Source organism: Aulonocara sp. 'chitande type north' Nkhata Bay, linkage group LG18 (genome assembly GCF_057382095.1).
Source record: "Aulonocara sp. 'chitande type north' Nkhata Bay isolate Kocher_YH1m ecotype deep benthic linkage group LG18, A_spYH_male_GT1.1, whole genome shotgun sequence".
NCBI lineage: Eukaryota > Metazoa > Chordata > Actinopteri > Cichliformes > Cichlidae > Aulonocara > Aulonocara sp. 'chitande type north' Nkhata Bay.
Window position 1 is genome coordinate 8,103,543 of NC_141361.1, and position 16,015 is coordinate 8,119,557.

At 41.3% G+C, this 16,015-nt stretch overlaps 1 protein-coding gene and 1 long non-coding RNA gene across 12 annotated transcripts in view; one reads left to right on the top strand and one right to left on the bottom strand.

The window, feature by feature from the left end:
- The window catches only part of pard3ab (par-3 family cell polarity regulator alpha, b), a 245,257-nt gene extending 239,096 nt beyond the window's left edge, over positions 1–6,161 (top strand). For all 10 annotated transcript variants that reach the window (XM_086270848.1, XM_086270850.1, XM_086270856.1 and 7 more), the window contains one exon: positions 2,323–6,161. In XM_086270848.1, coding sequence (XP_086126974.1) covers positions 2,323–2,716 — 394 coding nt within the window. In that variant the 3' untranslated portion in view covers positions 2,717–6,161. The remainder of the gene's footprint in view (positions 1–2,322) is intronic.
- A 6,966-nt stretch (positions 6,162–13,127) lies between these two features.
- LOC147307927 (uncharacterized) overlaps positions 13,128–16,015 on the bottom strand; it is a 28,132-nt gene continuing 25,244 nt past the window's right edge. The window contains exons 2-4 of one of the 2 annotated variants that reach the window (XR_015126120.1): positions 13,816–14,261; positions 13,461–13,538; positions 13,128–13,265 (exon numbers count right to left, since the gene is read on the bottom strand). This is a non-coding gene — a long non-coding RNA (uncharacterized LOC147307927). Of the gene's footprint in view, positions 13,345–13,460; positions 13,539–13,815; positions 14,262–16,015 lie in introns of both variants that reach the window. The other variant, XR_015126121.1, reaches the window with a different exon arrangement.

The window sequence follows — 16,015 nt, forward strand, 5'->3', positions numbered from 1 at the left end:
TTGTGCTAGAAGGAGACTCTGACATGGTTAGGTATCCCTGTATGTTGTCGCTGTGGGTTGATAGTTGCCCAGAGGCAGTTTGTGAGGCTCTAATGGTGCCTCATTTTCATTGAATATGATGTTTTGGCTCCTGTGCTACTGACGTTTTTGTTTTTTTTTCTCAACAACAGAAAAAATAACCAAACACTAGTGCTTTGCCTGGAGGTAACAGGTTCGGTTGTTAATAAACCCAAAATTAGTTTTTGTGAGAGAATATTTGTTCATTTTACCTCAAATACATAGTCAAATTATTCAATTTCAGGTGTGTCAGTAATTATTACATCAGTTTAAAAAATAAATAATCTGTTCCATCATGTCAGTTCAGTCAAGTTAATTTACTGGTTGTAATACAACCATGTCAGTTGATGGTTGGAAGGGCACCGACGGAAGTAAAAAGTGGCAAAGCCCCTTCTTGATTTTTAAAGAAACCTTTAAACCTTTGCTTATGTAAGCGGACAGACAAATGGCCCAAAACAGATAAATCCACCTTAAATCTCACCTTAATAAGAGTTTTCTGTGCTGATCTCCATGGCAACATTACAGCTTATGTTTGCATCACCTATGTGAAGGTAAAATCTTTCTCTAAATTCTGTCAGTTGAAAACCTCGTGACGAGGGATGGGTATTGATAAGATTTTCACGATTCCGATTCCATTTTCGATTCTGTTTAACGATTCGATTCTTTATAGATTCTTTTTAAAAAAGGAGAACACTAAGGTCGATTAGCTTAGAACTTTGTTTTATATCTTCTCTTTGAACAAGATAGAAATTTAGGAGTAACATGGCCTTACAAACCCAACAGTGAGATCTTAAGAGGTCCACAGCCTTCAATGGGGTGTCACAGGGTACCCGGGAAAAAAATTGTAAATGTAAAATAATAAAATAAATATTCTTCTGTTGCAATAACAAAGTATAACATCAATTATTCAGTAGCAATTACACAAGAATATCCAGTAATGTCCCTGCCTACAATTAAACACATTCACTTACCGAAAATCGGGGAATCTGCTGTGGCAAATGGGTGCAAGCCTTTGACCACAAACTTAGTCACTGCTCGGAGACATTCGTCTATCCTGGCCTGAAAGGAGACGCTACCGGTAGACTGCAGCGAGAATCTGAGCCAGCCAGACTCTGTCTGTCTCTCTCATCATGGTCACCTAAATGCACAGTAATGGTTTTGTAATAAGGCAGATCGCGCTAACATAATATGCACTGTTAGTTGATTATTTACCTGCCGCATTAACGGGAGAGGACGTGCAAACGTTACCGCTGCTGCTGGGTTGAGATTCACGAGTCCGGAGTGGAATTAAAAACACGACATTCATTTAAGGTCATTGCGTGTTTTGTGAGCTTTTGCATATTCGTAGTGTTTCCTCCCTTAAATGAAATATCTACTTTGCAAGTATTGCAAGTTGCTCTGTTGTCATCCGTTCTCGTAAAGTATAACCAAACTTTTGAGCGTTTGAGCCGCCATGTTTCCTGCCAGGTAAATGACGCTCCGCGACGTGGTGACGTCATTCGGGGCAACTGGAATCGATAAGGGAATCGTTTGCAAAAATGGCAAACGATTCCAAGGAATTGAAACAGTGGGAACCGGTTCTCAACAAGAACCAGTTTTCGATACCCATCCCTACCCGTGGCATAATTTCGAGTCATTGTACAAAAAATATCTCACCTAACGCTCGTAGATTTTTCCAGAGCTTTAAACGTCGCTTTTTAGTCCCTCTGAAGAAGAACCAGAGAGGAAAAGCTTAAAAAAAAGCTGACTTTGACATAAGACTGGTGATATTTTACACTCAGCTTCAAAAGTGCTTCCCTTTCTATGTTATCAAACCTACACTATGAATTGCAGCATTTGCTACAACTGATGAAGTCAGTTTATAGGCAAATATATTCAGAAAATAACCACATGTGGCATGATCCCTAAAAACAGATTGTGCATATGAATATCTTGACTCTATAGACAAGAAAGCTTTGACTGAAGAGGAGAGGAGGCTTTGTGTACTTGCAGGTAAACGGTTCTTGAACAAAATAGTGCACGTGCCAAAAATGAAATCTCTATCAAAACTGTCAGCTATCATCCTAGGACAATGTAACAGGAAGTCACAGCCAGGATATCCAAAGGCAAGGACTGGAAACTGATAGGTTTCCAGATTGCTGATGGTGTGATTAACTAAATACGGAGTGAAAATGAGGTGATAAAAACAACCTAGAGTTAATTATTTATGAATATGTCAAAAGCGGTTTAACATTTACCCTTGCTGTATTTTTCTTTCTACTTCAGGCAACCCAGGAAGAACCCTAGCACCATCTCCCAAGACTCTTGGGATAAGGCATACCCACCTGGTGAAGGGTTCCAGACTGCTAAGGACAACCCCAGGTACTCCAGCTACCAGGGCTCCAGGAACGGCTATCCAGGTGGAGGCGGTGTCAATGCCAGAGTCCTTCTGGAGGCCCAGGAGCTCTTGAGGCAGGAGCAGAGACGCAGAGAGCAAGAAGCCAAAGGGAAATTAATGCAGGAAAGTGCTGGCAACAGCAGCTATGAGGGGTACACGGCACATCTGAAAGACCCCGCCTCTCCTAAAGGGCCGTACCGACACGACGTGCCACCTTCGCCTTCACAGTTAGCGAGGCTTAATAGATTGGGTTCTGAGAAAGGAAGACTTTTTTATTCTTGAAGAGCATCATTGGACTGGTTGATGAAGAGCCAAACGAAACGATTAGAGCCAAGGGGATTGTTTTGAAGAAAGAAAAATAGACACTATGAATCTTGACAGGGGACAACCTAGAGGTCTTATAGTTTAGCAGTTAGCTTATAGGTAAACAGTTGTGAAGTGTACTCGGTATGTGGGTGTTTGTGTTCAGTCCTCCGCTGTGAGGATGACCTATACTAGTCAGTCATTCACCCTCCTACAAACAGTGCCTTCTCTGCATTCACGGACACGAAGCTTGTTCGCAGTCGTCCAGGACTCTGATTCATCGAGATCTGGCATCGTCGTGTACTGACAATCAAATGGGCAGACAGGCAAGTGAGTGGGCGCTTTTTTGAGCCCACGGGGAGGCGCAAGTTTCTGTGTGGGTTTTGTATGTGGGCATGTGACAAGGTACATGTTTCACTATCAAGAATGTGTCCCGCGGATGACTCTGCCCACCTGTCACGTTCAGCCCCGACAGATGCTGCCGGTGTTTATCAGCATTCTGTTCTCTCTACTTTTAGTCTTCTCTCCACAGCAACACAACTCGCACAGTACTCCACAGGGAGCACAGAAAACAAGGCAAAGTGTGTGAAAGAAAGCGGGGCGCATTGTGTGTGTTATTAATAAAAAAGACCCCCTCATAAATGATTCATATTTTGTGTTATCTCCATGGAGGAGGCTCAGGCAGAGAGGGTAGACAGCTCTGATCCTCTGCCTGGCTGCTCTGCTTGGCTCTGGGCTTGACTTGCCGGTCCGCCCGCCTGTCTGTCTGGAGCCCTCATCCTCTCTGCGTTGTTCTCGTCTTCTCTCTGTTCATTACGCTCCTATTTTCTTTTTCTACCTCAACACCCCTACCTTTATCCTCTGCTCCCCTGCTCTCCCTTCTTTGCACATCTCACACCTTCGCTTCCCCTTACTCTTCCTCCTGCTACACGGTGCCACCCTCCTCCTCCTCGTCTCCCGAGTCAGGCTCTGCACTGAATTTTTCATCACAAGCCACCTGCTGCCTGCCAGAGCCAAAGAACGCTGCCACCGGAGGCATCGACAGAGGGCCCGGCTTCTGACATAAAGAGTGGAATAAAAGCCAAAAAAAAAGACACAGAATAAAGATGGGAAGAGAGACAACGAGCCTCCGAGTGTGAGATTAGCTGGAGCTTTTTCCCAGTTTTAACAAAAGGCAAAACTGTCCTTGGGAGTTAATTGCTTTCAATTGCTATAATTGCTTTTTGTATTTTTTTTTTTTTGCAGTTGTTAGCATTTAGTCGGCCCCATTCTCCATAATAATTTAAAAAGAGGGAACAGGTAAACAGGCTCTCATACTTTAAAAAAAGCATCAGTCAATAGATAATCTGAATGCCAAAAGTTTTTACAGGGCAGAACAAAATAACAACAGCTTATTTACTGGCTCACATTTTGCAGTGTCTAGCTCTGAGTTTGCTTTTGCTGCCATAAGTCGATGAAATAGGACTTTTCTCTTGACAATAGCAGAACGAAAGAAGCCGTTCTTTCCAAACAAACGTTTCGAACATTTTTAACTCCCTTTTAACCCTCCTGAAATGTTTCCCTTAATATGGCAGTTGGGCTTAGTGGGTTATGCTAACTTTGTGTTTACCACCTCTTTCTCTGTGCAGCTGGTACAAATATGGAATCTTTCCACAGGCTCACAAGTAAACAAACAGGCTTTCATTAATCATTACGCAAGGTGAGAGGGTCATCTGGCCGTTCGCCCTGCATGGAGTTCCCATGGAAGTGGCTTTTCCGAGCAGCAGGGGTTTTGTGTGACACAGGTGAAGATTCCACAGCAATCTTCAGGCTGGAATAATGCTAACGCACACTAGTCACAATAGCGCTTCAGTTTATTTTGCTTGCTGTCGAACTGTCTATTGTTAGCCAACTATTTACATTTGATTTATTCAAATGTCTTCCTCCCCTTTTCTACCAATGGCTCCGCTTAAAATTGAAGGAAGATTGTTATGAAAATGAAAAGGTTGCACACAGATTTACGTCAGACCTCCTGGCAAACCCACTGATTCTGTTCAAACTGAACTGGTTTCATAGGTTTTTGCTGTGACAGCCTTGAGAAGGACTTTTTTCTCTATTTTGTTGTTGTTGTTGTTGTTGTTCTCCATTTTATGAGGAAACAGAACTTAAAAAAACAAACCAGAACAAATTAAACAAGAAATATCTGCAAGACTAGATAAAATTTCCATTCTGGCCCAACTCTGCAGCTGCTGATTGAAAACTTTTCGTGAGGCACTAATCACTGAAGCCAGCTGTTGTAGGTGTACTGGGAAAAAACGCTTGGGCATCGATGACACATATTTAAAATAAATAAATAAATACTGCCACCAGCCCACTATTATAATTGCTGCCGTAGGTGGCAACCTCTTACTCTGTGCTCGTCTTTCTTTGACAGCGATAATGTTTGTGACGTGATTGTGTCTGCCTCCGAGCTAACAAATGAAACGGGGCAGAGGTCAAATTTTAAACAAAAGGGAAATACAGAAAAAGCTACAGAGAACAAACGGGCAGTGCATAATCACCCTTCACTCCCACACCATCTCCATATGCAGAGGGAAGCTGCATGATAAACATGATCTCCTGCTGGTTAATGAAGACCCTTGCTGGGATAGATGCAGGCTTGGTAAGGGTAATGAATGAGATGAAGTAAAATTGAACCTGTAGTGGCATCGTTCCAGGTTTAAACTTAGCAATATTGTTCAGCGCACATACTTATGTGTGCATGGGTGCAATGATAGAAACAGATTTTTGGGGAGGGGGGCCGTCTTCCCAGTTTGAAGGTTTTTAAACCCACCTGAGAATGAAGCCGATGAAAAACGTACCAAAAAAATGACACAAGCTGTGCAGATGAGAGTAGAAGCATTCTCCATTGCGCACATTATTTTAGCGAAGTGTTTGGTTCCTGCTGTGAACACAAATTGCAGACCAGCATATTTAGAAGGATACAGTGGATTTAGCTGCTCAGCTGTACCTGTTATATCAATAAGTGCCTGAGATAATATCACAAAATGTTACACAAAGAAGGTTATGATGTGATTTTTTTTTTTCTGTCAGTGACACTGCAGCACACAAATTGCAGTGGATTTTGTGTTTTTGTTTTTTTTAATCCATCTTAAGGGTACACTTTCCTGAACGTTTCTCTTTTAATATTTGTAAGAGCCAACACTTGCGGACAGTTATCATTGTATTTGTACTCTGTTTGATATGCCTTCAAACATACTGCAGCAGGATGTGTTTTAAAGTATCTCAAAACAAATGGAAGTTATTAGATGCTGATGTGCAATTGTTGTGTTTGTTGTTGTTGGGTTTTTTTTTTCAGAAAACTTTTACATGATCTATTAAGAAATGTATGCAGCCACTTCTTCCTGTACATATCAAATTTAGAATAAAACAGAAGGCTGTTCCATCCTGTTTCCAACCTCGCCTTGCCTCTGTCTCGCTCCCCCTCCCCAGCTTTTCTTCCCAGCCCCGACTCTGAACCCTGATCAGACGTGTCGCCAATTAACCACGAGGGACTCTGCAGTCAGATGTCAAACCTGTCAGGGCTGCTTGCTGATGTCTTTTTCAGAAAGACAAACTGAGAGAGTTTGATGGATAAAGAGGAGATAACATGATGAAATCATTAATTCCCGTGGGGGGAAATGGTGTAGCAGTTGATGTACAAACATAACTGAAACAAACATTTGGCTAGTGGGTAACGGCGCTGTCTCCCCCCGTGTAACCGACCTGGTGAATACAATGAGATAATCTCCCAAAACACCACCGTGTTTCCTGTTATTAAGTCCAACCTTATTCCCACTGTGACTCACAGGGGACCTGTTGAGCAGCTCCCTGCTACTGTTTTTGTTCTTCAGGCCAAAGGTGACATCCTAACTAAATACAATTAATGCTGCTTAAGACAACAGCCTGCATGTGTTAAGAGAAACTAAGATATAGGTACACAGGAAAAAGAGCTGGAAGCAGTTTGATCCCTCTACCTCATCCTGCGCTTTTAACATTCACAGCAGTCGTTCTTTTTACTGGGTTAATAGCATGACATTAAGAAGGAATTATACATGTCATGTGTAACAATGCCACGATCACAGTGAGACAACAGAAGGGATTTTGTGTGCTTATTTCTGCTTTGAAATTTTGAGTCACAGACTGTCGATGATAACCTTCAGACCACATCCTTTAAGGTTCACTGAGGAAGCTCGCATGAATACCCGGCCATTCACGCTTGCATTTATGAGGGCATTTGGCACTGACAAGTGTGGATTTACAAGAACACAGGATGCCGTTTCAGCTGTCTCATTCCACATTGGTATTCAAATACAGCTGAAATATGGAACATGCACAGCCCTCACAGGGTTTACTGCAGTGCACTGAGACCCAGTCAGAACTAACAGGTGCTTTCAGGCTTCAGCTCATACCTTGTAGGCTGGATACTTAGGCTCATATACTGTTGTTGGATATTGTGGTTTCCTTTATCCAGGGATGGAATTTGGTTCAAAACCATAAATGTTTTAAAAAAAGGCATTGTGTACATCCCATTGGGAATAGGGAAGAAGGTCATATCATTGGGAAACACATGTAATTTAATGCAAATGTTGGAAAATTCCAGTGTTGCAGTAGACTAAAAGTAGACTAGCTCGATAAAGTAGAATATGACACAAAAAAACATCTCCATAAAGTAAAATTTCTCTAAAAAAAAATGGTTCAATAGAATAAAATGAAAAAATAAAGTTGCTTAAGTAAAAAACTTACATAAACATAAGAAGATGAACAATAAAAATGTCTCTAGAAAGTAAAAAAGCTCAGAAAAATTAATACGGTACTAGCAAAACCAGGGATTTATTCTAAACTGTTTAAGTTCACTTTCACATTCATATTTTAGCCACTTGTGCTTATCCGGGTGATCGGGGGGCCGTCCCAGCTACCATAGGGCAGGAGTCAAACCGGGCTGCATGCTGCCCAATAGTGGGTTTTTTTTTTTCAGAGTACGTATTACTTGTTGACTTGTTTGAAGCCTTTAGATCTCCATGCATTTAGTTTAACTCAGTGACTTGCAACTATGGCCCAAATATCTTCCCACACAGCTGCAATCCTCAGAATGGGGCAACACATTATAACATAAAGATTTATTTCCTTTTTCCTACAGCATGCTATCAGTGACCAAATGTTGTTTTTCTTGGGCATAATAATAATAATAATAATCAATGAAACAATCAGTCCTTAATGTGTTTTGGCCAAATGTCGAGAATGTCCATGGACGAGTTCCAGTAATTAAGGAGTTATTTCTCTTGGCTGTGCAAAACATAACTACACTTTCCAGTACTTGCGGCTCTACCACCTTGCTGAAAGGCTCTCCAAAAATCCTTTTTGGGAAGAAAAGCTCTGATCTCTTCCCAACAAAATTTTAAATAGTCCAAACGAGTGCTGGCACTACTTTGCATTTACAAATATTTAACACAAAAATGGCTACATGCACACATATCTTTAAGAATCCTGCTTGCGTGGAACCTACAGTTGGCTGATAGTCTGTAAATGAATACAAATTTGCATTCAGAGAATCTCAGAGAAATTGGAAAACTAAATTTAGTTTATAATGCATGATGAAGTGAGGGACTATACAGTAAATGTATTTCCTGTACATATATGAACATTTGCCAAGCAAGTTTCCACATTGCTGATAAAGCCTCTTAATGCCGTCTCAATCTATACGTACTTCACAGCATTCCAGAGCTTTAAATCCAGTATCTGTGCAGACATCTGTACACTGATGCACGTGCTTCACATCAGCCAGCAATAGTTGGCTTTCCACAGTTGAACGACTAATAGCAACAGAGTAAGCTCATCCAGCTGAGACCATGTCTGAGTCTACAGTGTTCAAACACTGGAAGCATCCAAAAAAAAGAGGAAGGAAACTCCGATCTCACTTCCCAATAGAGACAAAAACTCTGCACTACAGGTCTAAAGTTTAAGAAAAAAAAAAGTTGCTGGTTAATTATTCTTGTTGCTTATTCTGTTTTTAATTGAAGTAATAATTGGTTTTCAAAATGTAATCGCAAGTCTGTTTATAAAAAGGGATTCTTTCATTTTTACCTTTTTCCCCTCATTCACTGTGTCTGCTTATCAATCATGCAATTAATTTGTTTTCTGCTGTTTATGTTTTCCATTTTCTGATTGTCTTACGTTAATTAGATTAAGTTTATGTATTGGTTGGTCAGGGCAATCAGAAACTGATTGTTTTGCTAGATGTTTTTTTCTTGAGTTTTTTCATGAATTATATAAATGCAAATGTAATTAATCTGTTCATAATTGTTTTGTTTTTCTTTTTTACTTCTGGGAATATTAACAAATTAATTGTTTAAATTGATGTAATAGTGAAAAGACTTTGGGTTCTACAGTTTGCGCGTGCAGCGCCTTTTGGGAGCAAATAAACTGCACCCTTAGTTATTTCTCATTTTCCTTTAGCAGCATTACAACATTTTGATGCACTCCGCATCAACCCCGGAGCATTGTCACGGATCATTTTAACCACCACCCTTTCTGTCAACACCGAGCCAAAACAAGAAGCTGCTAAACCTTTTGTTTTACAGCCATCCGTGCACCGTGATGCCATTAACAAAGCCTATCATTTTGTTTAATGTCATACTCACCTTGTGTAGGGGGCAGCCAAGCCATTTAGCTCCTGGGAGGTCGGGTAAAGGCCTATTCAGAGGTGACACCTGTTTTTGCTCTTTTTTTCCCCCCTCCTTCCGCCATAATGTTTAGGAAGGATCGCTCGTAGATGATGCCATCCTTCTGGAATTTGGGCAGGAAGCTGGAGAAGTCGCAAAAGAAGGGCAAGACATGAGAGCGTAAATCAAGATGGGGGACAGAGGAAACTAACTGAGGAAGTTCTCCAGATTTAACATCCTCTCCATTTGTCAGACATCTGGAAGCAGGGTGTGAAGTTTTGACCCTCATAAAACTAAACGGACGCAATAACTCCAGCATCGTTGACATGTAACAAATATTATAAATGAGTAACAAATATTAGTGTTTACTACTGTAAATCTGCAGAATTTGTTCATTTGAGGAAAAGAAAGGCTTTAAAAAATTGAATGTATTTGTCATTGTCCTGAGATGAGATGTTTATCACATAAAGTGCAAGTCTCTCTCAAAAGGTTGACTCTGTTCATCTGGACGTAACGTTTTCGTCACTCATCCAAGTGACTTCTTCAGTCTCAGCTGACTGCAGGTTTCCCCAACCTTATAAACAGTACATTTGCATAATGATGCAAATGTACTGTTGATGCATAGTTTCAACAATGGGCTGGGAGATCAGTTCCTTGATCATTAATATGCAAATACTCATGACCACTGATCAACAACCATTAATCAGCAACCACTGATCAATAGCCATTTACAGAGAGTTGGGGAATGGCTGCAATCGCAGTATTGCAAGAGAGCGAAAGATGTACCCTCAGGCCCCCTCCTTGATTCAGAGATGGTCTTTCCCTTTTAACGTAAATGGCCTCCTTGACTCCGCACTCAAACCAGCGTTCCTCCCTGTCCAGGATGTTTACATCCTCATCATTGAAAGAGTGTCCACTGGCCTGTAGGTGTAAATAGACTGCAGAGTCCTGGCCTGACAGAAGAGCTATCTCGTCAGGCCAGGACAATAGTTGTTGATCAATGGTCATGGGAATTTGTATATTAATAATAATCAAGGAATTGACCTCCCAGCCCATTGTTCATTCAGTGGTGCTGGTTTCAGTCATTATACAAATGTACTGTTTATAAGGTCGGGGAAACCTGCAGTCAGCTGAGACTGAAGAAGTCACTTGGATGAGTGACGAAACGTTTCTCCTACTGAAAACGTTACGTCCAGAGGAACAGAGTCAACCTTGTGGGATTTACTTACCTGGATGATCAAGCATGCATCAAGACAAAGTGCAAGACTGTTTTAATTGTTATTAGTTGTTGTTATTCCATTGGTAACTTCCATAATTTTCCCTCAACCTTTTATCCGTGGTGTATAAATTGCATTTTAAAAAGATCCTTCCATCCATTTTCTTTGATTTATCCAAATTAGCGGTGCGGGGCTGCCGAAGTCTGTCCCAGCTGTCAAAAGGGGAAAGGCGGGATAAACCCTGGACAAGTTACAAGTCTAATGCAAGGCTAACACAGAAAGACTAAGAACCATTCACACATGTGACTGATCTTAGTTCTTGTTATTTTGCTTGTACTTTTCCCTCATGCTTTTATAAATGCATTTTAAAAAATGTTCTTGTCGTTTGGCTAGTTTCAGCTGTTTTCCAACTCAAACATCAAGGTTCTCGTGAAACCTGTTTGTTGAGAAAAGAAAACCTTTATTTATTATTGGGAACTTCACTGGTGGAGATTTGAGAATTTGAAGAGAAACCAAACAAATATCACAGAAAACTGTTTGGATTTTCAAGTCCCAAATAATAAATACAAGTTAGTACCAACACAGAGAAAATGTAACAGGCCCAGAGGAAACATTGCAATGCTAATTAAGTCTGTAAATCAGCAAACACAGACATGGACCTCCATCAAGCATCACCAGCACAGATTGGGAAGAACTAGGAGCCTCAAATCCTACGAGCATGGACTCCGACAGGATTCTGTCCAACTTCCCGCTGTCAAATGCTCCATGAAATGGCTCTAACACACCCAGCTCTCTTCTGCTTTGCCCTGCTTAGCCATGAAACCCCCTTCCCGGATTTCATGCCTCTGTAGCTGGACATTGAGCTGTCTGATGCTGGCGGGTTCCCAAGTTTGCCTCCGAGAGGATGAGCGGCTCTTATCTCTGCAATATCCTGCAGAGACTCTGATCTGATAGGCATAGCCTGTATGTGAGTCACATAAATGTTAGGCTCTCAGTTCTAGCAAGGCCACAAAATACTAATAAGACTGCCAAGTATCACAAAACAACTATTAACTGTATATATATATATATATATGGAATCATAAATGGTCTCCAATGAAAAAAACTTTTTATCAAAAAATAATTAATCTTATTTTTTGTCAACAATTTTTGTTTGAGTCATTTTTTGAGAAAAAGCTGGTAAAATCTCCTTTTTTTTTTCCCCTTCGCCTGGTAAATATCAGCCCATTCTTGTTTCCAGAGCATGAAATACTCATTTGGCATCACTGCTGTCACTAACCATGTGTTGCATATGGACCCCTTCGGCGTCACGTTTTATTTGCGCCTGGGTTCAATTTTCAACATGCAAGATTAATAGTGCCTTAGGTGAACCAAAACCCACAAACTCTGACCAAACAAAGTATTTTTTTCTGCACCTAAACCAAAGCAGAGTATGAAAACAAGGTGCAAAACACAAAGTCCCCAATCAGCACACGCAGCCGCTGGCGTGCTTGGGGTCTGTGGTCATGTTCTTTGTTCCTCTTTAAAAGAGGCCCATATCCTGACATTTAATAACACCACAGCTGGGACTTCAAGACACAAAAGAATAGAAAACTTTTGCAATTGTCTTTTACTTTTAATCGATAATAATACACAATTGCTTTTTATTAGGTACATGGTTTATGTGTGTGTGTGTGTGTGTGTGTGGAGGATGTAGCCTGTTCACAATCAGTTAAGAATCACCGCCTGCTGAATCTTTAAAATGTGAAAGATGTTATCTGCTTTATTTTATTTTCAGTCCACAGGTGGATCAGGTGAGTATTTACTATTTAAAAGAAAGTCGTGTTTGTTTCCTTGAAGCAAATTTAACAGTGTGATTTGTGATTACATCGAGCATAAGAAGCCTGCTTTCCATTTTCTTGCACTAACATTAACTAAGCTCATGTGGCCCGTGTGAACAATTTGAAGGCTTGCTCAATGATTCCTGAGTGCAGATGGATAGATAATGATGTTGTTGGTTCAGGCCTCGTGAAATGAATTACTTTGTGTTTTTGTAATTACGACACACGATTGATGATCGCCTGGATTTGATTTTATCTTGTTAATCACAGAGGACAAAAAAGTTGAGTTGTCATTTTTCTTCCTGGCATTTGTGCAAAGAAACTTATGAGACCTTAACGTTTCTCAGTACCTGGCAGAGATTTCCTTCCCCAGCTCACCTGTTACTTATTTGTCCTTTTGTGGGAAAATGCACTTTCACTTTGGTTCTGTCATTATTTCGCTCTCTGATTCCACCTCCATCTGATATTGGGCGTTAACCACGGTTCTATGCTTGACTGACAACTCGACTTTCACTTCTCTGCCCGTCTCCTATCTGCAAAGGCCTTTGACCTTGAATTTTTGCCACGGTGCTGCTCCATTGCCTTAAACTCTCCTGCTGTTTCCTGTCCTAATTTTCAGTTTGCTGTAAGGAGGTACAAAAATATTGCAAATGAAGGAAACGACCTCAGGGTTGGAGCCACAGTTTTATTAGAGAGAGGCAAGAGTACGATGAACCGTGGAACCAGATGTTGTGTGATCGCAGGGTTGAGGAGATGAGTGGAGGGGAAAGTACCGCCACCTGTGGAGGGAGGTGCTGCTGTTGGTGACCATCTGGTGAAAGTGCCGAAAGACCAAAATCAACGAGTTGCTCTTCAAAATTCTCTCACTTCAAACTGCTACTTTTCAGACCCTATCAGTTAGAAAAGGGATGGAAACTGAAAACCAGTTACAACCAGAAGTGATACTAAACTGTCCACTGTTGGAATGATGTTATTGTTGTCATGCTTCTAGTGGCCTAATACAAACCTTTCTATTTACCCTGTATTGACAGCATGTTCACGTTTCCCTCAGGAATCAATAAGTAAATCGATTAAAGAGTCAAATCTGTAAGAAGAATTAATAAAAGCATTTGGTTACCAATAAAATCTTACAAGTATACCCCTAATGAAGACATTATTATGTTGTTAAATGGGCTTAATATTTTTCATTATTCTTGCAGATCCCATCTCTAGTTAAAAACAAACAAAGAACAACTCTTTTTCGCTACATCCCCTTTTTTGAACATATGTTAAAAAACAAAGCCTCCAGTAAATATTGGTATGTGTTGACAGGATGTGGGAGTTTAATTTTAGAGAGCATAGAAATGTTTCTAAAAAGGTACCTGCGTGTTCACTGGTCCATGTTCAGCGCTTTCGCTTTGCACACATCTTATTATTTCCTCTCTTCCTCCCACCTGCTGATCTGAGTTGCTGATAAAAGAAGACTGCCTGATGATTCATCATTTTTCCCCCCACCCCTCCAACCTGCTTCTGTTCATCCCAGCTTTTTATTTCCAGGGAAGGAGCGACAAGACGGGGAATGTCTTTATCCTTTTTTTTTTAAGTTTAATGTCAGAAGCCGCAGTGTGGCACTCACTGTCAGCGAGCCTCCTCTTACAGGTTCATATTCCTCCTCCTTTGCTGCAATAGACTTGTGTGTCAACTCCAAGCAGAGTGTGATTAATTCCGAGCCACCGGACAAGGTGTCGTCCTCTCTCTTCGTCCCATCGCTCATCTGATACTAGTAGATGTTAATCACTTCTCCCTGTGACCCTGCAGATGGTCCACTCTGGTTAAAGACACACAAACCCCATCAGAACACGGGCAACTGGTTCTGCTTCCTTTGTCTTATTGATAATGGGACGTGTAGATGTGGCGGGTTGATGAGAAGTGAGTCCTGTGATGGTGCCAGTAAGGATGAAGATTAATGGCTCCACCAGGCCTCTGTCTCCTGTTTAATAATGCTTATTTATCACTGTCACCACACACCGATGGCGTGCACCGGGCAAACCGTACACAACAATAAGCTAAACGTGCGCATAATTCCAAGCTCACATGCCTCTCAAAAGATTGAGAGGTTCTTTTTTTCCCACTTCATGTTCACCACCAACACTTTAGGCAGGAGTGTTGGAGGAACCCAGCATGCAGAGTCACCGACTGCGTGTGCTTATGAAAGTCTCTCCTCTCGCTGCATTGATCCGGGTTTGTGTAGCTTTGCATACAATTGCGCAAAACACTGCAATCACAGGGGCTTGTGGAGCACGTGTAAACATCTTTTATGTGATTTGAAAATGCTGCACAACAACATGCCTCACAGACGAGATGAAAGGAGGCGAGAAATGAAGAGAAAGAAGTGAAAGAGGAAAAATAAGGGACCTCTGGCCTTCTACTGCTGCGCGAATGAAAGCCATTTTGTCTTCTGTGTTTCTGCTCAGCTCCTTTCTCTCTCTTCCTCAGTGTGAGTGTGTGTGTGTGTGTGTTGCCCTCTTTTTCTCTGTGCTTCCACTTTTCGTCCACAGGCATTTCTCTCCCTAATGGAAAATAAAGACTAGAGAGTGACCAAGATGGGGGCTCCAAATGAAAAACACGGGGTCGGTAGCCTGAGGCCAAGGCCTGTCCATCTAGGCCCCAAAACCTGAAAAGCTCAGCTCTCTTCTTTGCTGCACATGCTTTCAGAATATAGATAGATTCAGAAAATAGATATGTACACAACAATGTATGCATATGAAACTGGACGATTTTGGGGACTTTTCTTGGCTTTTGGCAGGAGTCTTTTTTTAAATTTTTTAATTCTATATCTAAGGTGAGCTCTAACCCACTTTAATATCTGATGGAGGCTTTGCAGATCTTGGTGTATCATCTCTTGAGTACTCTTGTGGGACCATCTCTTGTCATTTTATCTCATGAAATAGGAGCTTGTTTTTCCTTTCAGTGTGCCACTGTTGTTTTTGCCACTGTGGAAAAAGAGGAGCTGATAAGATTACCGTGGATCCACTGAGTTTTCAATCAATAGAATTGCACATTGTTGTAAAAACGTTGTGCTGCAGACTTGGCAGCATGCTGCTCCGGGTATCCACAGCAAATCTGCAGACTTATAATAGCTGAGATACAATGTGTATGACCTGTCGTGTGTTTCATAAGTAAATTGCAGAAAGCCATGTTGTTCTTTTTGTGGTCCAGGAGGACAACCTCCCCCACCCCCAAATCCGAGCTCTATATAACGTGTTTTCAGATAAGATGCCTCTGATTAAAGCGGCGTTATCTGCAGAGATTGCTACCCAATTGAATTACATTCAGTCTCTTCATCCATCCATACATTTTATTCTGTACATCTTTCTCCATCCGGCCTCTAGTGTTTTCACAGACTGCCCTTCAACATTGACTGGTTCTCCCAACACAGCGTCATTGTCCAGATTTGGCCACAAGTCATGGCATGTAATGGCTGAGAGGGTTAGTCTGCGCTTAGCCCACACATCCAGCTTATCTCAGACTGCAGAGACGGAATGAAACAAAAGTCTAAATAAAGCTTTTGGCGCTATCAGG